Source organism: Coloeus monedula (genome assembly GCF_965178545.1).
Source record: "Coloeus monedula genome assembly, chromosome: 21".
Lineage (NCBI taxonomy): Eukaryota > Metazoa > Chordata > Aves > Passeriformes > Corvidae > Coloeus > Coloeus monedula.
Window position 1 is genome coordinate 10,987,652 of NC_138801.1, and position 25,496 is coordinate 11,013,147.

Consider the following 25,496-nt stretch of genomic DNA (forward strand, 5'->3'; position numbering starts at 1 on the left):
TGGAGAGCAGGGCACCGAGGGTGGCAGTGCCTCTGCCCATGGTGTGTGGGCAGCCCCAGCCACTCACAGGGAACCCAGCCTGTGTCCCCTGGGGGAGGAGCAGGTGTCTGTGCTGAGGTGGCTGCTCCAGGTGGGCAATGCCTGAGCTGCAGGCACAAAAGAAAGATCCTTGGGAAAGTGAGAGGCAGGGAGGGCTTTCTCTGCCATGGAAGACAAAGCAGGCAGCTTGCTCCAATGCCAGAAGGTGAGAGCAGCCTTGTTTGTCTGAGGAAAAAGGGATGTGGGTTTTGGGCACCATCAAAGAAAGGCAAGAACAGATGTCACCTCTGCAGGACTCAGGTTGTGAAGCACACAATCTGCCCAAATGAGCAGGTTCAATGAGCAAGCGGCAGCATGGGGAGCCAGCCAGCACAGCCTGCTTGCCCTGCCACACTACCACTCTGCCACCTCTCCACCTGCCACGTTGTCACCTGTCTGCCTGCCACCCTGCTTGCCATCTGTCTGCCTGCCATCCTCTCACCTCTGTCACCTCTGTTGATCTGCACAGCGTTGCTCTCCATACATTCATCCTGCCTTGAGCATTCTCAGGGACAGCGGCACATGGTGAATTTTTAGGGAACTGCTTTGATAGCGGGAGGGACAGATCCCCTCAGCATGACCAGATATGAAAATGGCACTGAAACCTGAAATAACCAGATAATCCACCAGGTGCAGGAGCAGTGTTTGTTGTGGGGCAGCAGTAAGTTTCCCACAATTTAATGCCAATTTTTCGTGATTACAGCCTGTGAATTGGGTGTTACCACCATGATGGGGCCACAGCAGCAAGGGACCAGGTTAACCTGTGAGATCGGGCAGGTCCTGATCTCTTCTCTCTGCTGCTCAGTGACAGGACCTGAGGCAACAGCATGAAGCTGTGTCAGTGGAGGTTTAGACTGGATATTAGGAAAAGGTTTTTCCCCCAGAGGGTGCTGGGTACTGCCCAGGCTCCCCAGGGAATGGTCACAGCCCCAAGGCTGCCAGAGCTCCAGGAGTGTTTGGACAATGCTCTCAGGCACAGGGTGGGATTGTTGAGGTGTCCTGTGCAGGGCCAGGACTTGGACTCCATGACCTTTGAGGTATTTTCCAACCTTAACGATTCTGTGATTCTGTAATCCTTGTGGGTCCCTTCCACTGAGGACATTCTATGGTTCTGTCATTCTCTGTGGCATGGGACAGGAGCCCAGAGGAGGGGATGGGTGTCCCAGGCAAGGGGAAACCAGCTCAGGAGCCCCAGCTCCCCACTGTGCTGGTGTCTTTGGCTCACCCCATACCTGAATAAACTCAGAGCTTAAGCCCAGGTAAAGCTGGATGAGGAAGTGTCACCAGCATGCCTGAGGCACCTGAGGACTCTTGTCTGTATTTCTACATCCCCTGCAGCTGGTGTGGACATGGGCTTTAGCTCAGTGACTTCGGGAGACACGGCCTTCCTCCAAGGACAGGCACGGGCAAAGAGTCCCCAGGAAAGGGCATGCTGGCACCCATCCCAGCTGGGCAGAAAAGCTTGTCCCCACCATGAAGCAGGGGAAATAATCCCTGGGGGCAGAGTGGAAGGTGAGTACAAAGAGGAGAAGGTGGGGAGTGCATTAGTCACCCAGCAGTTCGGGGGACCGCCACTTTCCCAGACAAAGGAGAGAGGTTTTCTAATCCATCTCTTCCAACAAAAGCCTCTGAGGTGGGGCCACCTGAGTGAGGGTTGCTGGGTTGAATGAGGGATCAAAGAACACACTGGAGCAGGAGAAGGAAGTCGATGGTGGCCCTGAGAGGTGGGGTTTGTTGGCTGTGGGACTCAGGGCTGCTCAACGGCTTTGTAAAACATGGATGAGCACATCTGGGAGCACTGGTGGGCGGCACTGCAGCTCCATATGTGGTTGGGAAATAACAGGAAGAACACAATGAGCCTGTAGACACTGCAACAGGCTGGGGCCCAAAGGGAGGGGTTAGGGACAGGATTCTCTACTCCCATCTGTGAGCTCCTTAGCCAACAGCAAGTGCAGGGAGCCATTCAATCCAGAAGCATTCAACAGCTTTGGGATTGGGATGAGCCACCAGCGCGGGCCAGCCATGAGCAATGCACAAGCAATCCCACAACACACTCCAGAGCTGCTCCAGCACAACACTGATCTCAGCCCTGGCAGAAGGCCCAGGGGTCCTGACCTGCTCAGGAGGGTCAGGAAGCCAGTGGGGTTCCTCTGCAGAGGCACCCAGGTCGAGAACCAGCAGGGACAGAGAGGGGCTGGCTGGAGAGTAGCTTAGTCCCTGTGGCAGCCAGGAGATTTGGGACAGCATGAGGCTGAAAAGGTGTTCCCAGAAGGAGAACAGCCCCCATCTGTCTCTGCAGCACAGACCAGGGAATAAGGGCAGGGACTTGTTCCTTTGGCCTCAGGTTGGGCTGAGGCTGTTCACCTGTCCACAGGCTGTGGTCCATGGGAGAAATCCCCTAGCCCTGTTCTCGATACAAACCCCAAACCCACTCCCATTCCCAAGCTCAGCTCTGCCCGGGAGCTGCGCTGGAGGCACAGACAGATGGAGGAGTGGGAACCTGCTCCCAGTGCCCAGGGCTCTGTGACTCCAGCTAGAGCCAGGACCTGGACTGACCTACCCTGGGACTCAGCTGAGACATCAGGTGTATTTTTTGGCTAGTGCAGGCCAATGAAGGCCACTGTGCATGCTCAGAGGTGTCTCTTCCTCAGGGACCTCCAGGCCAGCTGAGTCCTGCACCAACCAAAGGACTAGGATGTCTATAGGCTTCCCCAGCTGCTGGGGCTGACTCTCTCCCCAGTGTCTCGTTTCCTTGCATGGAGGAGTCACAATACTGTGTGGGGTATCAGGAAACCTCCCAGCTGCCTGTCCTGCTGTTGAGTGTATCCCACATTCCAGCAGAGATGCGTGAACCTGGAGCCAGAAAGATGCTTTTGCTCAGAGTGTACCTACCCACATCTCTACCTGCACAAGGTTGGAGTAAGACATGACTGGAATGAAAGCAAGGACCTGTCAGGAATTGCTGGGGATGCCCAGCACTGAGTAAGGCCACAGCACATGTGTGAAGCATTTTGGGGTGTTCTTGAGTCTGTGGCCAGTCAAATCCAACCAGTGTTTGCACTGGTAGAGTAAAAGAATAAGGGAATGCAACAACCTCCATCAGTCAGGACTGAGCTCCTGACTGAGCGCAGCTCCTGCTGAGCCTCTGCACCCTGTGAGTGGGAGCCCACTGATGTATTCCAGCCTCGGCTCCAAGCCCAGATCTTGTCCTCTTAGAGGCACTGAAAGTCTGGAAGGATCTTGGTGTATCCAAGGGTATAATCCCCCTCCTGGCAAGGATCCGTGTCTGGAAGGAAAATCAAGCCCAAGTACAAGTCTCTATTCTTGCCTCACTTTCTAAACCCTTTTTTGTCTCCTGTTTCCCAGGCCTGTGTCTGTGTGACACAAGCCCTGAGGGGGTCCATGGGCAGGGATCCCTGTTGTCCTGGCATTGAACCAGCCAGGAAGTAGGTAGCTTTTCCAGAAAAGCCCCACTGGTTTCTCCTGGTTGTCTTGCCAGGAGCCCTCTCCTGCCAGGGGAGAGGGCCAGGAAGTATCAAGGCACAGAGCAGCTCCTCAGGCTGACAGCCCTGTTCCCACAGCCCTGGCACAACACCTGACAAGCTCTCTCCTCAAGCTTGGGACATGAGCCTGTAGATGCTGGCACAGGACACTGCACCTGCCAGCAGAACATCTGTCCCCTACACTGTGGCCCCAGGGCAGAGGTGTCCTTGGCACATGGAGGCCCAGGGTCATGGAGATATCCTGTTGGCTCCATGCAGCCACTGCAGGCTTCCCTGTCCCTAAGCCTATGGGACACGTTGGGAGAACACAAGTGAAGCACGTGACATGAAGGAAGGGAGCACCACATGCAGACCCTCCTGGGCAGCCTTGTGGGTGGGGCTGATCCCCATCCTCAGTGTGAGGGAGGGGATGGTGGTGGGGTGGGGACAGAACTCGCAAGATGGAGGGGAAAGTTATCTTCTGCTTGGAATAAAGCAGGGAACTGTTTGTCACTTTTCTTAAACTGGCCAACACTACCCACAGGCTCCAAATCCAAGTGAGAAACCATGTTTTGAACAATGTCAGCTCATCCCCACAAGCACCAGGCCATGGCCATGATGAGCAGCTGGGCCACACAGAGGCTGAGCCCTTGCCTGGCTCTCGGGGCAGCAGGCTCACTGAAGCAGCCCATGGCCATCACCACAGCCCCCTGGAGAGCCACAGCAAGAATGGACTCCCTGGGGGAGGCTGAGACACCCAGGCTGTCCCCACTGAGCCACATCAAATCATCAGAGGGCTCTGACCAAGCAGGGGGCTGCTGGGGGCAGCTGAGGGGCCCTTCTGCCAACCCTGCTGCTCATCAGCTGGAGGCCTGAAGTAAACAGGGCCATGAGATGCTGCAAAGGTCCCCGTGAGTGGCAGGAGGACAGGCAGCAAGGCATGGGGACTTGGGGACAAGGGCCTGGAGTGACAAGACAAGGGGGAGTGGCCTCAATGGGATATTGGGAAGAAATTCTTCCCTGTAAGGGTGGGTGAGGCTCTGGCACAGGTTGCCCAGAGAAGCTGCAGCTGCCCCATCCCTGGAAGTGTCCAAGGCCAGGTTGGATGGACCTTGGTCCATTCCTTGCTTGGAACAACTTGGTCTAGTGGAAGGTGTCCCTGCCCATGGCAGGGAGTGGAACAAGATGGACTTTAAGGTTCCTTGCAACGCAAACCATTCTGTGGTTCTGATCTGCAAAATATTTTGAAGAAAAGGTCCCATGAGAGATGTTCTGTGCTGCAGGACAAGAGAGCAATCAGGACCTTCACCTGGGATGGCACCACTTAAACGCATCCCTGAGGCTGAAGCAGATTGCAGAGGTGATGGAGTCACCATGCGGGGAAAGGAGATGGAGAAAGCAGTGTCCTGGGATGATCTCAGGCCTTCAGGGCTGCTAATGCTTCACTCGAGGCCATGGCCCCGCCCTTTTAAGATACATTTGTGCTTTGTTCCTAGGACAAAAGGAAAAGAGAAACCTGCCCAGGTTCATTCGAAGGAAACTGGCAGTGACCTCCACGTGCTCCTCTGTGCCTGCAGGGATAGGGCCATGCCCAGGAGAGCATAGAAAGGATGCTTGTCCCACCTCCTGCTCCCAGGTTTCAGCAGGTGACTTGGATGAAATTACTGAGTGCAAATTTTCCAGTTTCAGGTGGATTTTAGTTTTTTTGAGGTGGAAGAGCAATCATGGTTTCATGGGCTAATGACAGCTGCTGCAGGGAGGCACTACCCTGTTGTGGGGAAAAACTTTCTTTACTGGGGTGATTTCTTTCTGCTCAAAGTCCCTGGGCAGGGCTGAATTTAAACCCTCAGAACAGAAACATAGTGCTTGCATGAGAGTGAAATTTGGCAGCAGCTTGGGGTGCAGGCAGCTTGCCAGAGGCGCTCAGCAGCCGCTCGTCTCCTTTCTGAGAAGCAGATGGTGAGGTCCAGACCCTGAACTCCCCTGCACCAGGTGCTGAAGGAGCTGCCCAGGTTGGTGAGTGCTCAGGAGAGCTGACATCAGCCCAGGTGTGTGAAGCTTCTGTCAGGATAGATATGGTCCTGCCTGCTGTGTATCAACCAGACAGGAGCTGGGCAGAGGCTGCTGTGGATGAGCATCCACATCCCGCTTCCAGTGCATCCCCCTTCTTCTCTAGCCTGGTCCCCATCCTGCCAGGGGGACATCGTGTCCTTGGGACTGCATTGGCAAGGTTTGGGCAGTGGGGGTCTGTAGAGTGCTTTAGTGAGAAGCTGTCCCTGTGTTGGACCCAGCTGACTCCAGGACAGACCCATCACCACCCAAAGCTGAGCCTGCCAGTAGTGATGGGGGTTACTCTGGGATAATGTATTTAAGAAAGAGTAAAAACCACTGCACAGCCATGCAGATCCCAGTTCAGTGGAGAGGGAGAGGAGGAGATGCTCCAGGTGCCAGAACGTGGGGATGACCATGAAGAGGCAGCCATACTCCTGAAACCTGTGGAGGTCCATGGTGGAGCAGATATCCACCTGCAGCCCGTGGAGGATTCCACACCTCTGCCTTCCCGTGGCAGGAGCCTGCTCAGCCTCTGAGGGCTGGTTTGAGAGCCAAACTGGTGCTGGGAGCCTGCCTGGCTGCCACTGTCTCCTACCCCCACCTTGTCATGCAGGAAGGCTTTATGTGCCTTGCTAAAGGATTCAGCTTCCCTTTCCAACACCCCATGCACATCTCTCTTTGGAAGCAAGCCCCGAGATCGGCAGTATCAGTTCTCCTGTGGGTGCCCAATCACAGCAGGATTCCCCAGCCCAGGGTCAAGCAGAGCTGCCAGGCAGCTGCCACATCCCAGCCACTTCCAGCCAGAGACATGGAGAGCCTGAGTCCTGTGCCAGGCTGCAGGTGCTGCTCAGGCTCCTCTCAATAATCTGCCAGGACCATCACTCTTGAGGGGCAGGGAGAGGATGGATGTCGGGTTCTGTGGATCAGCAGTGGGTTGCTATACAAGGAGCAATGTTTCCAGTGTTTGGAATAACTGGGGTCTCCTGGGAGTCACTGGGCAGCTCACCAGGGAACCAGGCACTTGCTTAGACTCCTAGCAGTAGGTTTAAACTTTCAGGTGAGATCTTTTCAGGTGCAAGTTCCACTTGTTTAAAAAATAACATCAGAATCCAGCTGGAGCCTGTGCTAGCCACATTCCTGGCCAGCACACATTGCTCTCAGCAAATAAGCCTGGGAGCAGCCAGCAGTAACACAGCTGTGATATTCCCACCATGCCCTCCCGCCACCCAGCAGTGTCCATGAATGAGGAAGGTGACAGCAAGCATATGGGACACTTGCCTTGAGCCTTCTCTCTGTCTCCAGCTCTCTGCAGCTGGGGGGATTTCCTGAGCCAGCCATGATTTTCTGATTTACACCCTTCAGTAGATCACTCCTCTCTTTACTTGTCAAAACCCCTCTATTGCAGTGCAGGCAAACCTCCAGAAGCACCATCCCTTTTCAGGGAGCTGCTGTACCCCAGCACTGGGAGCTGCCTGCTTTAGGTTGAGCTGGATCTGGCTTCTACCTTCATACACTGGAAGAGCTGGCAGTTCTATCCCTTTCCAATCTCTCCAGGACTGTCCTGAGTTTCCAGACCCCCAGTTATATCTTCTCTGGCTGGAGGGACCACCACTGCTTAGACAGGTAGGCTCCTTCCCACTAGAGTTTCCCAGGGACCCTATGGCCATGTGATGCCTCCTGGCAGGGCTCAGCTGCCCCTGCTGCCCCATGTGCCACTGCACCACCCTGGTGCATCCCAGGGGGCAGGATCAGCCCCTGCATGGTCCTTGCTGCCTTGCTGACTGTTCCCACAGCCAGCTCCCACCTCACATCCCACCTGGGGTGAGCAGGATATCCACCACAGAGCAGAGGCATACTGCTAATCATCCCGCAGGCTGGCCTGGACCTCTGGGGTTTTCCCACCAGTGATGTACTTTCCATTGCCTTTAAAAATAAAATCCCAGTAATAAAAACTCCAGCTAATTTTATCCCCAGCCTGTTTTTCCCAGGCTGCTGCAGGATGAGCTGCCTCCCCCAGCCTCGCCTGGTGGATTCTCCGCACAACACCAACAGTGCTCATGCGTCCAGGGTGTCCAGGGGCACTGGAGGGGAGAACATCGAGCCCCAGCAGTTGGTTGGTTGCCCATGGAGGAGCTCTTCCCTCTTTGCCTTGCTGGAGAGCCAGGAATGAGAGGGCAACAGTTTGGCATAGTGAGAGCAGGGCCATGGTGTGAGCACAGCCATAGTGTGAGCAGAGCCATATTGTGAGCAGAGCCATAGTGTGAGCACAGCCACAGTGTGAGCAGAGCCATAGTGTGAGCAGAGCCATAGTGTGAGCAGGGCCACAGCATGAGCACAGCCATAGTGTGAGCAGAGCCACAGTGTGAGCAGAGCCATGGTGTGAGCACAGCCACGGTGTGAGCACGGCCACAGTGTGAGCAGGGCCATGGTGTGAGCAGAGCCACGGTGTGAGCAGAGCCACGGTGTGAGCAGAGCCACAGTGTGAGCAGAGCCACGGTGTGAGCAGAGCCACGGTGTGAGCAGGGCCACGGTGTGAGCACAGCCACGGTGTGAGCAGAGCCACGGTGTGAGCAGAGCCACGGTGTGAGCACAGCCACGGTGTGAGCAGAGCCACGGTGTGAGCAGAGCCACGGTGTGAGCAGAGCCACAGTGTGAGCAGGGCCACGGTGTGAGCAGAGCCACGGTGTGAGCAGAGCCACAGTGTGAGCAGAGCCACGGTGTGAGCAGAGCCACGGTGTGAGCAGGGCCACAGTGTGAGCACAGCCACGGTGTGAGCAGAGCCACGGTGTGAGCAGGGCCACGGTGTGAGCAGAGTCATGGTGTGAGCAGAGCCACAGTGTGAGCAGAGCCACGGTGTGAGCAGAGCCACGGTGTGAGCAGAGCCACGGTGTGAGCAGGGCCACGGTGTGAGCAGAGCCACAGTGTGAGCAGGGCCACGGTGTGAGCAGGGCCATGGTGTGAGCATGGATACATGCAACCATGGACAGTGTGACCCGTGAGCACAATGTGAGCACACACACAGGATGAGCATGTACCTGGCATGACCATGGTCACAGTATGTGCACAAATACCACGTGCATGTCCACAGGACAGCCTGGCACAGCATGAGTGTCTACAGCCACAGCTGTGCTCATGCCCTTATCTGTGCCAGAGGCAGAGGACTTCTCTAGCAGTGCTTGAATCCCTGAGCATCTCCCAGAGCACTGCCATGGATGCTGGCACAGCAGTGTCTGTGGCAGCATTCCCCCATCCATCTGTCATTGGAGGGAGTCATTACCATGCTCACAAGCAGTGCTGGAGCACCCAGCAGCTGCTGAGCTGTGGCAATGGTCAGCTGAGGTGGCTGTCACAGCCTGACACTGGCACACACTAGGGACAGGAAAGCCATTTCTCAGCCCTGCAGCTGGTCTGGCAGCTGGAAGGATGGGCCACAGTTCCCTGGCCCTGAAGGCATCACCCTGGTGCCTCTAGCCAGGAGCAACAGGGCAGCAGGGGCCCAGGGGGCTGGGGACCTTGAAGAAGGGATCCTGCTATGCAGGCCCACATCCCATCCTGAGCCTAGCATGACAGCATCCTGTGAGCAGGGAGAGCTGCCAATCCCACCGAGAGGCAGGAGGAGGAAAAGCAGCTTATGCCCCCACTAAAATGGTGGAAATCTCTGGAAAAGCCATGGGAATTGGAGATGGGCTCCAGGGCAGAATGGGTGGGTGGGTTTTGAGCTTCCACTGTTCCCAGGACATGGTGCAGCCACAGTGGGAGCTCTGCCCCTCCTCAGACCCCCCAGCAGAGCTGTCCTGCGGGATGTGAAGCAATCCTGGGGGTGTTGGATCCTGCGGGATGAGCTGCTCCAAGCCTCGCAGCCCCAACAACCCAAGTTTTGCAGTACTTAACTTTTCATAGCCCCTGTGGTTTAGTAATTTTGGGCTCCCTCTGGAGGCGGGTACTGCATGGGAAGCTGAGCACAGGGAGAGAAGAAGGCTGAGGACCCTGGAGAGAAATAAACACCTTCTCCTAAAAGTACTGCTTACAAAAGCTGCTTTTGTTGGGTTTTTTCCTTCTTTTTTTTTTTCCCTCCTATTTCTTGATTTTAGGAGGCCTAAGGAGATTTATGACTTTCTGGGAGTTGGCAGTGATGCAACAGTCTACTCATCCAAGAAAAATGTGAAAAATGGCTGGGCTGGGAAAACCCCCTTAGGATTTACAGAGAAGTAAAATGGGAGCTGACAAGTGCAGGTGTCCGGGCAGTGCAGAGTGTGGGACACTGCAGGGGTGAAGCTGCTCCTGCAGACCTCACCGAGAACCTCTCCAGAATCAGCCACGGGCCTCCAGCTGCCATGGATGCAGGGGTGCCAGGGATGTGCTGGGGTGAGCGTGGAGGGCTGTGGGGAGGTGAGGTGGGTTGGCAGGAGCTGTCCTGGCTGGGGACAGCAGAGCCCTGCTTCAGCTGTCCCCAGAGCAACCACAGCTTCACACAGTGGGTTCCAGCAGTTATCAGAGCCCTAGAGGCAGCACAGATCTATGCAAACTCAGTTCCAGCAGGAACAAAGCCTAAAGAGAACAGAAGGTGTTCACCCACATGTCCCAGCATACACATCACTTACAGACCTGGCCCCAAACGCAGGTCTCATGGCTCCTGAGGCAGCCCCCACAGTTCAGGGTGCCAAACTGGACACAGCCCAGACACACAGGGGAGGGGTCAGGCCCATCAGGGACCTAGAAACAGTGTAGCCAGAGTGCCAGCTCGAGGGGAGCCCTGCAGCTTCCAGGGGAGCCCTGGTCCCAGTGGGCCGTGGCACTGCCAAGGCTACCCCACAACCTGCAGCAGTCTTACAGAAAGTGGGCTGGGGGCCAGTGCTGCTGGCCAGGGCTGGGACAACCCCCCTGGGCTGGGGCAGAGAGAGCTGCCCTGGCTCTGCATGGAGCAGCCTGGAGTGGGAACCATGATTCTTTTTCCTTTGGAAGCCCTCATGAGTTCCACACTCAAGCAAAGGCATGAAATGGGAACCAAAGGCAATTACCAACCCTCTTCCTGCCCCAGCTGGAACTCGTGGCTGCCCTAAGCACCACCTGAAGGAGGCCATGGCAGAGATCCCTCTGCCGGTAAGTGGGTCTCCCTCTTGGCTCTGCTCCCAGCAGAGGACGCTCAACCCCAGCAGGTGCAGGGTTCACCCCACAGCCTGAAAGAAGGGTGCCCCCAATCAGTGCAGAGCCTGAGGCTGACCCCATGTGAGTTGCCATCTCAGCACAGGGACACGTGCCACACATGCTACACCACTGAGGTCCCCTGTGGCTGACCCTGTGGGAAGAAGTCACTGCAGAGCACCAGCCACTGCTCCCAGCACTGTGGGGCAGCTTTGAGAAAGGGCACTTAAAAGCAAATGAGAGGTTGTGAATTGCAGCAGCACCACCTGAGGAGTGTGAGCCCCAAGCACAGCTTCTGGAAGAGCAGACAGATGAGGCTCCATCACTGGAAAGGGTGCAGCTGGCTTTAAGACCCTGCCCCACAGCAGGGGACAGGGAATCCCCAGTCCCTGGGAAGCCCAGAGGGGACGGGAAAGGACACCGAAACATGTCCAGGTGCAGAGATCCCTGGGCTCTTTGTGCTCACCAGATTGCAGCTTCAGCTCCCCCCGCATCCTGAGGGACAGGACAGTCAGGGACTTCAGGGCTGGCAGCAGTAGATGCGCTGATTTAGGGAGAGAGACAGAAAGATAAATATTATCCCACTTTATTATCCCTACAGACAGGTAACCCTCATAAAAGGGGTCAGTTCTAATTAAGCCTCAGGCAAAACAGGCACTGGACACCAGAGGAGGCATCACAAAAAGGATGGCTGGCACTGATACCCAGGGGACAACTAACACCGAATTCCTGCAGATGGGACATGACCAGCCATGGCCTTGTTCCTCCTCCTCCACCATCTCCCTGGCACTCTGATGATCTCCACTCCAGCTGCAGGCACAAGGGCAGAGCAGGGATTCATTCCTTGCAGTGAGCTTTAGCTCAGGATCAGTCTCAAAGAGAACAGCTGGATGGGACAGAGAGTCCTGACAGATAAGAACAGGAGTGAGAACAGATTTGGCTTGCATGTGTCAGCTCAGGGCAGAGCCAGCACCTCCTGCCCAGCTCAGCACCACAGAATCATGCCTGGAGAGTCAGAGCATGAAACAACCCCACAGAGAAAGGTCCTGGCCTTGGGGGTACAGAGGGGCAGGCTGTGCTACATGGGGTTCACAGGGATCTCCAACAGATACCAAGTACCAAGCCACAGTCGAATGTCATTCAGCTCAAGCATCATCACTGAGCTGGGTGGGAAGCAGGAGGAGTCCCGAGATGCACCATCATTTAATAGGACCCATCTTAGACCACCACCACACCCCCTCAAGAGACTTGCAGAGGAGTGCAGCTCACAGTCAGGATGCCATCCCAGGCAGTAGCACCCACAATCATGCGAGGCAGAGCTGCCATTTCTCCATGTGATGTGCACAGGGAAGAGCCCATCAAGCCTCTGCTCTGTCCCACACGCAGTTAAATACAAAACCAAGTTCTAAAGCCCCTCTGTGAGGTCAGGCTGATGTGAGCATCCTTGGGCTATGGAACATCACTTCTCCTTTTACAGTCATCATGAAAAGAATCTAATCCTGGCAGACATCAGGAAATATTTGCCAGGTCAAGCCAAGTAAAAGGTGAGGTGTCTGTTTCAACTTGTCAACAGCCCGAAACAGCAGCTCAGAGGTGTAGGCTACCTTGGTTGGTTCTATGGGTCTTTCCCTACAGGAGCCTGCAGACATGTAAACAGCAACTATGGTATCACTACCACCAATGGGACGGAGGGGTTGCCGTGAAGACCATCAGTTTGGGCACTACAGGGTCAGGACAGTGTCTCTGGCAGGCAGAACATGGGCAGCAGAGAGAGGCCAGGCATGCCTCCTTGGATTTCCAATCTTGTCTTCCAGCAGCAGGACAAGCAGGAGCAGGCACCCTCTAAGGGCCAGGCTTGTCTGGAGATGCTGGCTGGAGTGTTGAAGACGCATCACTTTTTCCCAAGAGCAGCCAAAATCCAGCCTAAGTCAGCAAGGGCACAGCAGCTCACCCCACAAAGACAGCACAGGCAGCAGCCATGTCTCCCACATGCTGGGGGTCACAGGGCTGGGGACCGCATCCCTGCAGCCCATTTAGAGACAGAAAAGAAGCAGCTTGAGAGCAGCATGGCTGATAAGCCGTCAGCAGGGCAGGGATGCTCCCCAGGAGGGGTTCCAGTTTCCTCCCACAGAGATGCCACCAGCAGCCCCAGACCTGGAGACACAACACCTGGAGCAGCAGGTGTGATGAGTTTGGGGCAAGAGTCCCTTGAAACCCCAGGGGAAGTTTGGGGATGGGGAGGGGGAGGAATGTGCTAGATGAAGGTGGAGTCCAGCTGGCTCATCTCATGGTTGTTGTGGGCACGAGCCTCAAAGAGCTGCTTGATCAGGGCAGATTTCTCCTGCTCCAGCTGGGTGATGCGCTCACTCTTGTCAGTCACCTCCTGCACAAGATGGGAGAAAAATGTTGGTTAGAGGAGAAAAATGCTGGCAACTACTGTGTTGCAGGTAAAATTTCATAGAACCACAGAATCACAGGCTTTGGGTAGGTGTGAGTAGGACATTAAAGCCCATCTCATCCCAGCCCCTCACCATGGGCAGGAACACCTTCCACTAGAGCAGGTTGCTCCAAGACCTGTCCAATCTGGCCTTGGACACTTCCAGGGATGGGGCAGCTTCTCTGGGCAACCTGTGCCAGGGCCTCACCACCCTCACAGGGAAGAATTTCTTTCCAGTATTCCATTTCACCCTGCCCTCTGGCAGTGGGAAGCCATTTCCCCTTGTCCTGTCCCTCCATGCCTTTGTCCAAAGTCCCTCTCCAGCTCTCTTAGAGGCCCTTCAGGCCCTGGAAGCCTCCCTGGAGCCTTCTCTTCTCCAGGTGAACATCCCCAGCTCTCCCAGCCTGGTTCCAGAGCAGAGGGACTTGACCCCCCAGAGCATCTTTGTGGCCACGTGCTGGGACAGAAACCCCAGCAGTGAGCCTGGTCCTGGCAGGGGCACCATCCCTTCCCTGGCAGCCACCAACTGCAGCCTCTGCACTCTCTTGTGACCTCCATTTGTCAGTCTTTTCCCTCTGTCAGGAATGCCCCATCCCTGCCACTGACTCACCCAGCAAACAGCTGGAGACAGCTGGGCACAGCTGTGTTCCAGAGGGTCTCCACGTGCAGCCCACACACCCTTCTCTGGGATGACCAAGTCTGGCCAAGCTGAAGGAACACTTCCCACTGTTTGTCACTCCTTCCCTGGCCCCATCCCATCCCCTTCCATTTCCAGCACCCCCAAGGGCATCTCCTCCAGCCATACGCCCACTCACCTTGGTGAGAAGCCGATTCTGCTCCTTCAGCATGTTGATGGCTTGCTGGGAGCCTGTGGAGGCTGGGGATGTCACAGGGACCAGCCTGCTCGGGGCTGGGGAGGGGTTTGCTGTCTGTAGAGATGATGAAGGGATGAGACACTGAGCCTCCTCCCCTGTCGCCCTTCCCAGCCCTTCTTCAAGGTGACATGTTTCTATTGCACACAAAGAACTGAGAGAAGCCCAGCAGAGGATTAAAATCTCAGCACAGGCCATCACAGGGTCTCCAGCCCACCAGGCAGTATGGGGAAACATTCCTGCCAATGTGCCTGGCTCCTGCCTGGCAGGACAGGCAGCTCTGAAGTGTCTGATTCAGCGCCTCAGGAAGTTGGGCTCCTTGTTCTCTTGACAATGGCTACACCTTTTTGGGGATCTCCTTAAACCCCCACAAATGCCTTAAGCATCCTCCAGCCCACCTAAGGACCAGCTGTGCTGTCCTCCTGGCTGTTCCCCATCACCTGTTTTGCCCATGGAGCCAAGTCACCTTCCCAGAGCTGGGGGAAATTCTGGCAGCTCCAATGTCAGCCCAGTCACCAACGTGGCAGGGACAGGATGGGTTCTAAGATTACACAAACAACCTCAAGCTGCTGATGTGCTGTTCTCACCTTGCCAGCAGCGGAAAGAAGGTCACCCAGGCAGCGGTTCACCTCCTGCAGCTTGGGGACCAGGCGCCCCAGGTGGCTCTGGCCACCTTCAGGGAAATCCTGCAGGATGGGGAGGAAGAAGATGCTGGAGGTTACCATGGGGCCAGCTCCGGGGCCAGCTCCAGGTCCAGCCAATTCCCAGCCCTGTTCTTCAAACCCACAAGCAGCCAGAAGAAGCCCCAGACTCACAGCACTGGTTCTCTTCTTCCCCAGGAGTCGCTGGTGCTCCTGCATGAGCTGGATGTGCTGGTGGTACCACTCTCGAGCCCGGTCTATAAGCTCCAGGCCCTGCAATAGGAAATCCTTCTCCTGTTCCAGCTCCTTCATGTACTTCAGCTGCAGGACAGAGCAGAGGGATGTCACCCACTCCCCACCAAGGCTTTGTCAAGTCCCAGGAGGTGGTTTCTTCATGAGGTGTGAGGGGATGTGGATACAGGCAAGGGTCTCAGCCCCTTTCCCCATGAAAAGCTGCAGAGGAGCAGGATAATGACTGCTGCCTGATGCTGCTTTGGAGGAAGACTTCTGGAAGAAAAGTTCTCCAGTTTGGGAGAACCAAAGTGTGTGAAGGACACTCAGGTCACCCCTACCCTCCTGCTCACCATTGCAGGTGCAGGTTTCTTCACCTATTTACCCAGGGAGGTAGCAGGAGCAGTGCCTGCAGCTGCCTCCAGCTCCCTTTGGGGTGTGAGTGTCAGCCACAGAACAGACACACCTGGATTTCAGTGAGCAGTGAAGAGTCTAGCTCACTGTGCAGGCTGTAAGTCAGGGAAAACCTGCAGCCCTGTCTTCCCAGCACTCTGCCCCCAGTTTGCCTCATCCCTGGAGGCACATGAAGCTGAGCAGAGCATAGCACACCACACCTCTCTACAGAGGGTCTCTGCCAGCTGCTCAGGTTCCAGCATCAGCATCACCTGGAGAGGCAGTGGGGGCCCTGCTGTGCCCAGAGAGCTGCTACAAGGGTGCCTGGGGCTCCTGCCCCCAGAGCAACCCCTTGGAATAGGCCAAGCATGACCCAAGGCTGCTGCAGAGCAGGGGGCTCAGCCCACATCCACAGGGGATACAGGGTCCTCATTCCACTGCCACCTTCTGCTCCTGCTACCCCTTGGCACTGCGCTGCCACCGGCAATCAGAGAGGTGGAGAGGGATGAGGGGACATCCCTGGGGAACAGAGCAACTGAGGCGGTGACCCGTTCATCACTGTCACTCCGTGAGCCTGCAGCCCTTCTCTCCTTTTCAATACCAGGCTGCTCCCTCAGTTCCCAGGAGCATGGAGAGCCTCCTGCCTCACTGCCTCTGCCTTCCTTGCCACAACACAGCCTGGCTTTCACCCCCAGCACAGCCTGGGCTCCAGAGTCTTCTCCAGGCACCAGAAAATATCTTGGTCACCTAGAAAATGCTGGATGTACCAGAACCTCTCCTGATGCTTCGGAGAGCATGAGGAGTGGTGCAGCTCAGAAACAACCCTGAACCCTGTGGACAAGTGGCACCATACCAAGACCTTCTTCAGGCCATCAGCATTTCCATGTCCTCACTGCCAGCCCCAAAGCCTCCCCACATCCCATACCTGCCACCCATTACACTGGGCCTGCTCTTGCTCCTGCTGCTCCTGGAAATGCCTTTTGCAACACAACAACTCCTCCTGCACCCTTCTCCAATGGCCCAAAGGGACCTACCCAGAGGAAGAGGTGCAGTGCCTTGGTGCTGTTGCTGAGGGGCACAAAGAAGGTGCTGTATGTAGCAAGGACCCCCACCCAGCTGGGGGTACAGCCCACTGCCACCTGGCCTGCCCTCCTCCCACCAGGCTTGCTGACCAGCACAGAGACCAGAGGAAGAGGGAGCTTCCCACAGAGCAGAGGGACACTGCCAGCCCTGCCTGGTGTGGGGACAGGCAGCATATCGCCAGAATGAGACATTTGGGGCAGGAGGAAGACAAAGTGCTGGAGTTGGCTGGTGCTTGGCGGCTGGTAAAGGGGAGGGGACAGAGCAGTGCCCTGGGCTGCCTACAAATGACAGCGCTCCACCTCTCAGAGAAGGTCTCATCCCAGCCACCCTTGTGGCCATAGGGCAATCAGGCCAATTGATGAGGGACTGGCTGGAAAAACACCAGCTGAGCAAGTGGGCACCAGATGAGATGGTGCAAAGGGTCCTGGGGCTGCAGCATGGCCTCCACAGCTCTGCTCCCTGCTCAGGAGGAACCAGTCCTGGTGCACTTCGGGATGCAGGATGGACACCAGTGCTCCCATCCCCCATGGGCTTTAGGCAAATTAGTCTAATGACAGACAAGTTCCTTGTCCCTTGGGAGCCCAGCATCAGGGCAGGGAGGGGTAAGGGAGGTGACAGTACAAGGATTCAGTCCTTGCTGGACTCAAACTTGTTCCAGCTGTCTCTGTAGGCTTGGAAATGGCACCAGTGACTGAAGACTGTGCCCAGGGTGTCAGGGAAGGCTGAGACACCCCTTCTCTGGAGTTAGAAGCACAAAAAGGCAGTGCAGCACTTGGGGACATAGAGGGAGAGAGGGAAGGAGGGGACATCCCTCCCACTGCCCTCACGGTAACTTGGGGGAATAGAGACCAGAGCAACACAAGCCCAGAGCAAGAGTGCTTATGGCAGAGCTGGGGACAGACATGGTGGCCATCAGCCCCTTCACAGCAACACAAGGTTAAGACCTTGAGCTTGGGACCTTGAGATGGACTCCAGCCCAGAGCTGCACGCACAGGGAAGAGCCTTGCCAGGGAAGCAGACACCTTCCTGTCTCCAAACAGCAGTCCCCAGCCCCCAAAACCCCAAGAAGCAGAGCCCTCAATCCCAGACACAAAGAGCTACATTTATCACTCCTTGTCAGCATCTCTCAGCAGAGGCCCCTCGGCCCAAGGGGGCCCCTGCCCCTCGCATGGCTGCAAGCCCAGCAAACTACCTGCACAAACATCCTCTCCCCAGGCTGGCATGCTGTGTCCTCAGAAGTCAGCGACAGGCTGGGCACGGCTGATCAGGCCTGCTGGGCTGTAGGAGCAGGGTGACACCAGGGTGTGAGAAGTGGAAGTGCAGTGGTGACAGTTCCACCAAGTACTCATCCTGCAGGCTTGGTCCTGGCTCTCTGTCCAGGACAATTTAACTTGAGCCTGTGGGTAACGTGCCCAGGCAGCTACTCCATTCCACCTGGGAGCAATGAGATCCCTTCACCCAGGCAATTTGATCCAAGCCTCTCCACTGAGTAGCAGAGAGAGGGGAGCAGACCCCTCTGTCGTGGGCTGCCTGGATAAATTCCATGTGGATTTCTCTGCTTTGCTAGCAAAATGTCTGTCAGGAGGCAAGAGGATATGCATGTTTGAGCCCTGATCTACACGGAACACCTGGGAGGGGACATAGCCCGGTGCCACTGCTTGCTAGTGCAAAGCACACCTGACCCTTTCTGGGGTGCCCTAAAGGCCCAGAGATCCACCTGTTTCCACACCTCCACCTTTGCCTTCCTCTTCCCAAGACCTTGCCCAAGGGGAAGGCAGTCAGCACACTAGCTTCATGGGCTGATCCCACTCTGGGGGAAGGCATGCACCTCCTCCCCGGCTGGCACAATTCAGGATGGAAAGCTCCTCGGAAATAATGACAGAATGTCCACATACATCAACAGAGCCTCATATCCAAAATATCAGGATTTGCCCGATGCCCCACAGCTCACGCGTGCAGGGTGGGCAGGGAGGAAGCCAAAAGCCCAGAGATGATGTCAGCAGTGAGGGACCCCTGCAATCCACCTTCCCCTTCATGGGAGCCCACAACACTCCCTTACCATGCTGAAGTCCACGCCATTGGTGATGGTGTGTCTCCGGTGCTCTGCACGGCCTCTCTGATGCCTCTGAGCGTCCCCAGCCCCTGGGTGGCCACCATCTCCCTGGGACTGCCCAGACTTTGCACCACCACCTGGAACAGAGGAAGGCATGAGGCCAGGAGCTACTTTCAACAAAATAGCTCCCCAGGGCCACTTCTGTGAGATGATCTGCAGGGTGGTCTTGCAAGCTGGGAGAGACTGAGCAAACCACAAGCCTGAGCACCTGCTCCCGGCTTTGTCCAGGCAGGACAGGTGTCAGGAATGGCTGACTCAGCTGTGCCAGGCTGGCAACAGACCTCAATGTCATCTTCTGCAGAGAGCAAGCAGCTTCCAGGCAAAGCTGGTCCAGTCCCAGCAGAGGAAACTAAACCATTTGTCATATTGCCTGCCCTCATGTGTCCTCATGGGACACCTAGCTTCCACTCAGGTGGCACCAGCTCTGCCAGGAACCCAACCTTTCCTGAAGGCAGCTCCTGCTTGGTGATGGACTTGGCCATGTGGACATCCACTCCAGACACCATGTCTATGATGTAATCATAGAGCAATAGTAAATCAGGCTGTAGATTTTCCAAAATTTTATTAAAACCCCAACATCCTATCCTGCAAAAGACTAATCTACTACAAACACATGGTGCTGATGCAAATCCATGCATAACCTATTTTTGAAGATTAAGTTCATACTGGCCTGCACATACTGGCAGGTTCCAGGCTGGATCAGGCACCTCCTGCCTGTCGGCCAGGGCAGGAATCCCCATGGCACCTGCAGTGAAGACCATACAAGCCCCACGCTGCCTGCCCTCACCAGAAACCCAGCCCCGCAGCCACAGCTGAGCCAGCTCCGATCCACTGCTAGCCGAGCTGGTGAGCAGCACCGTGACACCCCAGCACCCCAAACCACAGCGTCAGGGCAGCCAGGGGTGCAGCCAGCACATCCCCAGGCAAGTCTGGGCAGCAGCCTGCTGCTCCTCCCTTCTTGGCCCAGTCCCCAGCCAAGTGCCCAGCACACCCTGTCTCATGCCACCCCCTCGGCCCCATAGCTTCCCAGTTCCCTGCACACAGGTTTCCTCAAGAGTTCCTTTCCCAACCTGGCTTTTCAAGAAGAGCAGCAGGGAGCTGGCAAGTGATGGCAGGCAGCTGAGGAAAAAGCCCTCCTCCCAGGACAGCTCCCCACAGATCTGCCAGGCACCCCCACCCCTTGCACATCCTTCTACCAGAGCTGCCTGGCACAGGCATGGCACACTCCCTCCTGCAGGCACATGAAGGGCTGTGAATAACAGGACAGGGTGTGTGGCACCACATGGGCTGGCACATTTCTTCCCTCTGCTCCACAGGTTTCCTCAGCTGAGCACATGGACATGACAGAGGAAGGATATGAGGCAGGAGAGGGCAGCCATGGCCACAGAAGCCACCCTTCATCTTGAAGGTATGAAGTGTGGGAGCCCTGTACTAGGGCTGCCTGTGCTGCCACAGTCACAGTAGTTCAGTGACAGGAGACAGGCTCAGGGGGCAGCAGGCAACACGACACCTTAGTTTGTCACTTTGTGTCACTGGGGAAAGAAGCCACCATGCCATAGGAAAAGTCCTCCTTCTGGTCCATGACAGTATCTCACCCCACCTCCCAGCAAGTACTCTGGCACAGACAGGTCTCTAGCACATCAATGAACACAGTCTTTGATACCACCCATCCATCTGCTTTGCCAGCTCCCTTTGGTTTCATACACCCAAGTCTATCTGGGAGGAACCCAGCAAGACTGGTGTGACCACACACAAGTTGTCCTAGCAGACCTGTAGCATATCCTGCTCGAAAAGCTGAGGAACAGCCCCAAAACAAAGGATACTCTCAACAGTCAGAATCCTAAGGCAAAGACAGGAGCACTTCTGGTAGGAGTTGCAGGACAAATACACATTAGAAAATTTTTTGCTGCAGTTACTTAAAGTGCTGGGTTGAGCTGAGCTGCACCTGTGATAAGGAGTTCCTGGTCAACCAGCTGAGCTCTGCACACCTGAGCTGACAAGGTAGTGGCTAAAACAGGACCCCTGCTAATGAGCTGGGATAGTTCTTCTTAGGGAAAGAACCGGACCAGATCACCAGAGGTGGAAGAGATCCTGCCATGAGATAATGGACGGGCTCCTCCCTCTGGGACCCTCTCTGCCCAGGACAAGCAGACACCTCATGGTTGTTTTACACTTCTCCACATTGTCCTTGGCAATGGCCCAGACAAGCCCCTCCAAACCATCCCCTCCCTCCTGCCAGTGCCAACAGCTCTCCAGCTGCTAGAGACAAGCCACCCCTGGAGCAAGGGAAAGCACTGTGCTGGGGAGGAGCCAGTGCCCAGGGCCATGACACACTTCCTGGGCTCCTTCTGCTGTGTGCCTTGACTTCCCCAGGTCCCAGCTCATAGGGGAAATACTGGGGTAAAGACCCCAAGAGTGATATGCTCAGATGCTGCTGTGACAAGACACCAGGCACCAGAGGTAGGGACATCATTATGGTGACTTCCCTGCCCTGTGATTTCTCCAATATCCACCTTACCATCCTTGTGTCCAGTGGGTGCTGTTGGCTCCCCAGGGACCACGGGGTGCCAAGCAGCAGCTTGCAGACTGCACCAGCACTGCTGGGCTGAGAAGCTGGAAGCTGACTTAAGCAGGGACTTCAGAAGCACTTCTGCCCACACGCTAGGAGAGGTTAGTGTGGGAGAGGAGATAGAATTGTTGTCCCACTGGCTCACTGCACCCCTGGACGTGCCAGGAGAACCACCTGGCCCCAATCTCTGCCATTTTGCCACGAGTCACATCCAAATCGCCTCTGAGACGTGCAGATGCTCCTCAGATCATAAAGCATAGCTGGGGAGGCACTCTGTGAGCACCCTCTTCCCCCAAAACACAGGCAGGGAGCATTTCCTCCAACTCATTGCAGCTTATGAGCACTGATACATCATCTCATTGCACTTGGTTGGGGTCTTACAGAAGCCACCACATACAGCTGGAGGCTCAGAGTAGCCTCCCACCCAAATAATATAATCTTAGTGGAGACAGGTCTTCCTGGAGCCACAGGCAGCTCCCAGCACCCACCACACATCTCTGCAGCAGGGATGGAGACATATCCTGCCATGGCACTGCCCAACTTCCTTGCATCCATCAGAGGAGAACATCCACCTGTTCAACTGCACCCTGGGAAACCATCTATGGAAGGGCACACTGGGCAGTTGTGCAGGATCTGGAGCTAAAGGAGCAGGAATAACTGAGTTGTACCATTTTCTAAGCTGCTGAATGAACCTGAAACTCAGGCCACTTGCCAGAACATGGCCCTGCAATGTGGGATGCTGGCAGCAAGGGCTGAAGCACTAACCCTGCCCGCAGGCTCTGGACAGTTATGGAACATCACCCTGTAATGGAAAAATCCTCAGCAAGCAGAAAGCTGCTGCAGTCAGCCCAGGGCAGAGCTTTCAATCTGCTGCCTGTTCACCAAGCAGGATTTTTTTCAGGTTTTTCCAGATTTACACTCTTGATGATAGAAGAGTTAGTCTGCTTAATAATATTCCCTTAGATGAAGCTCCAGTGATTAGTCTGGAGGCAAAATGGAAAGCAGAGAACCTCAGTCACAGTTAAAAGTTTCTTCTCCACCCAGCAGAAGGGACAGGGAGGGAACGGTTGGGAAGGGAAGGCAAACCAGCCTGACCTTCCCAAGGTGGAGGAAGTCACTGCACTGAGGTGGTGCAATAACAAGTACCAGCTCCTCACACAGACTTTGTCTCCCTGATCTCAAAGCACTTCACAAACCTAGATAAAGAATTATTACCTCCCCAGGTAAGCCCAGAAGCCTGGCTTCCTTATAACATCTACTGACTAGCAACAAATTGAGATGCCAGTGAAACAGTCTCCCCCATGCCAAGGTCAGTGTACCACCCTGGAGGGCTCTGGTAGAGCCAGCACAGGGAGCCCAGATCCCAAGGAAAGGGCAGAGTCCACAGGGATGTGCAGGTGAGCTCTGCAGACAAAGCCTGTGACCGCAGAGCACATCGCCTTGGTGCTGCTCTCCCATTTATTAATTGACTAATTATTTATTATTGGGAATAGCGCTGTGGAATGATCCAAACCAAAAAGCTGGATCAGGTTTTGCATTTTTTTTTTGTCCAAACCATGCATGACATCTTGAAGGAATCATTCCTGAGGGCCAGTCCAGCGCAGAGCCCACCGAGCACACGGCCGCTCCGTGACCGCAGCTTCACCCCAGCGAAGCCGCTCGGCTTCGGGAGTCCCCAGTGCCCAGCCGTTCTCCGAGACGCCCAGCTGTGCCACCCACCCCCGGGGAAAGTCAGGACAGACTCTGAGCCAGGGGACAACCACGGACACATTACGGCAAAGCCCTTAATTCCTCCTGTCAGCGCTATAAATAGCCCAGCGCATCGCGAGGGGAGCACAGCCCCGGGCGGGCGGCGGCGCTGGGATATTCGCACTGGGATCGGAGTTCAGCGAAGCCAAACTGGGACTAACAGTAACTTTGGGGGAGTTTTACACCGGCCCTACGGGAATCGCTGGCTCTGAGCCCAGAGGAGGGCACAGGGGAGCGGGGCGAGCCGCGGGATCCCATCCCGACCTCCGAGCGCCAGTCCCCGGCCCCGGCGCTGCCATCACCCCTGCGAGCCCGAAGTCCCCTGCCCAGTGGTGCCACTCACCGCGGCCTCGGGGCTGGCCGTGCCCCGGCTCCCGCTGCCCGCTGCTTTTCCCCCGCCGCTCCTCGGAACAGCGAGGGCTTGGTGGCTTCTCCACGCTCCGCCGCCCGCCGCTGCCACCCTCCACCGGGGGCTCAGCCCCAGGCAGGGCCGCCCGCAGCCCCAGGACGAACCTCTCGAAGGTGAGGTACCCGCTGGCCGGCGCCGCCTGCCGCAACCCCTCCATCACCCCGGCGGGCAGCTCCTGGGCTTCCGCTCCCCGCCAGCGCGACTCGATCTCCCGTAGGTGCACGTAACCCCGCCGCCGGTCATCCAGGATATCGAAAAGAGTTCGCAGGCTCTGCAGGAAAACCCGGGGAAGACCCTCGGTACCGGCGGGGAGCGAACGGTCACCGCGCTCCGGGGCCATCGCCGCCGCTCCGAGCGTTACTCCGCACTCCGCCCCCGCGCGCCTATTGGCTGGCGGCGCGAAGTGCCGCGTTTCTATTGGCTGGCGGCGGGCAGGCGCTCCGGCCATTGGCTAAGAGGGGGCACGGCAGTTTGAGTTGCACGCGGCGCCCGCCCCGCCCCCGGGCCGCGGGTCGCGGTGGGTCCCGGGCCCTTCGCGGGGGGAGCCGGGCCCTCCCCTGCGGTCGAGGGGCCGCGACAAACGCCAAACCCTTCCTCCTTCTGCCCCCCGCTTTATATACTGAGCATGATGTCGCATGGTCCAGAATATCCCTTGGGTCCATTGGGGTCAGCTGTCCTGGCTGTGTATCCCCCCAACTCCTTATGCATCCCCATCCCCCTCCCTGGTGGGGTGGGGTGAGAAGCAGAAAAGACCGTGGGTCTGTACAAGCACCACTCAGCAATAAGAAAAATATCTCCATGTTATCAACACAATATTTTGGTCTCCATATTCTCAGCACAAATCCAAAACCTATCTCCATAAAAGCTACAGTGAAGAAAATTAACTCTACCCCAGTCAAAACCAGCACAATTTCTAAAGACTTCAGAGCCAATGTGATTAATGAACAGGGACAAGGAGAATCCCAGCGATGGCATTCACTCTTACTGCCACCTTTGCAAATACACCCAAGAAGTGTTAGTCAATGTAGCATCCCTACAGGAGGGGGATGTAAGCACCAGCATGGAGGAGTCCTGTGTGGTGTACTTGTCTGGTGCCATGGGGGAAATAAAATGAGTCCCATCATCCCAGTGCTGTGGCTGGTAAGGCACCAGTGGGCACCAGACAACAGGAGATGGGGTAGAAGCCCAGTTGAACCAAAGACATGAAAAAAGGATGGAAAAACCCACCAGTGTTGACAAGTGAGAGAAACAGGATTTGGATCTTGTCTTTTACAAACTTAATATGCACTGGCATTGGTAAGAGAATGAGTTTCTCTACTTTACAGGGAACTTTGCTGTGTCTGTTAGATGCAGCAGCATGTTAATCCTAGTGCAAGGTCCTGCCTCCTCTGCAAACCCCCTCGACCAAAGAGTCCATTGCAACACAGCAGACTGCAAAGCCCTGGTGTCATGATTCCCATGTCACAGGCACCTCAGCTTGCTCAAGGGGCTCTGGGCAGCCGCATGCCAGCACCTTCAGAGCCCCCACCCTGGTCTGATGCTCATGATGCTGAGAGGAGTGTTAGGGAGCAAGCCTGCTGGAGAAGGCTGATGGTCAGGAAAGGTGATGAACCACTGTTCAAGTGGTCAGGTTGTGACACTACCTGTGTCATGGACATCTCCTTGTGCCATGTACCAGGGGTGATTCCCTTTAGCTCTGAGTTGGCTTCGAAGGAAGAGGGTGGAAGCTACTTGGGGCTCAAGCTCTCCCACCCACATGGCCCTTGCTATGCTCCCCTTGCCATCAGATTCCCTGTCCAGGTCAGACTGCATCCAGGTGTCTTCGGCACCTTGGTCCTACTTCTGGCTTCTCATTCCATTCTTGCCACTCCTCTTCTCCATGGACACTCAGCCTTCCCAGCCCCAGGCTGCCAGGTAAATCACAGAAGCCTCTGGAGACCCTTAGGGGGCTTTTCTCTACCTAGGTCCTGCTCCATCTGCTCTCTGTGCTGCTGCTGAGCTGTTCACAGCCTGCTTTGCTTTAATTCATTCCTTTTCAGAAATTTCCGGGACCTGTCCTACCTGTTTGAGATCTCTGCTTGGCTTAGCTGTGTTTGACTGAACAGGTTCGCACCTGCTCAGGATATGGGGAGAAGGAACCAGTGCTTCCCTTCCCTTCCTACTCGAAAAACAAGGCAGTCACTGTGGTGCTGCTCAGCTCTGGCAGCATCAGCACGTGGGCTATTATGCTCTGCAAAGGCTTGAT

The 25,496-nt window shown here is 56.0% G+C and overlaps 1 protein-coding gene across 1 annotated transcript; it reads right to left on the minus strand.

Annotated features, from left to right (window-relative positions):
- Positions 1–13,008: 13,008 nt before the first annotated feature.
- SAPCD2 (suppressor APC domain containing 2) lies at positions 13,009–23,606 on the minus strand (the record flags this gene model as incomplete). The annotated part of the gene is made up of 6 exons (XM_082295059.1): positions 23,186–23,606; positions 18,471–18,601; positions 14,879–15,025; positions 14,651–14,749; positions 14,007–14,120; positions 13,009–13,137 (listed from the first exon to the last, which is right to left on the minus strand). Exons 1-6 carry the CDS (start codon positions 23,589–23,591, stop codon positions 13,009–13,011), a joined length of 1,026 nt encoding a protein of 341 aa, XP_082151185.1. The 5' UTR covers positions 23,592–23,606.
- Positions 23,607–25,496: the final 1,890 nt, after the last annotated feature.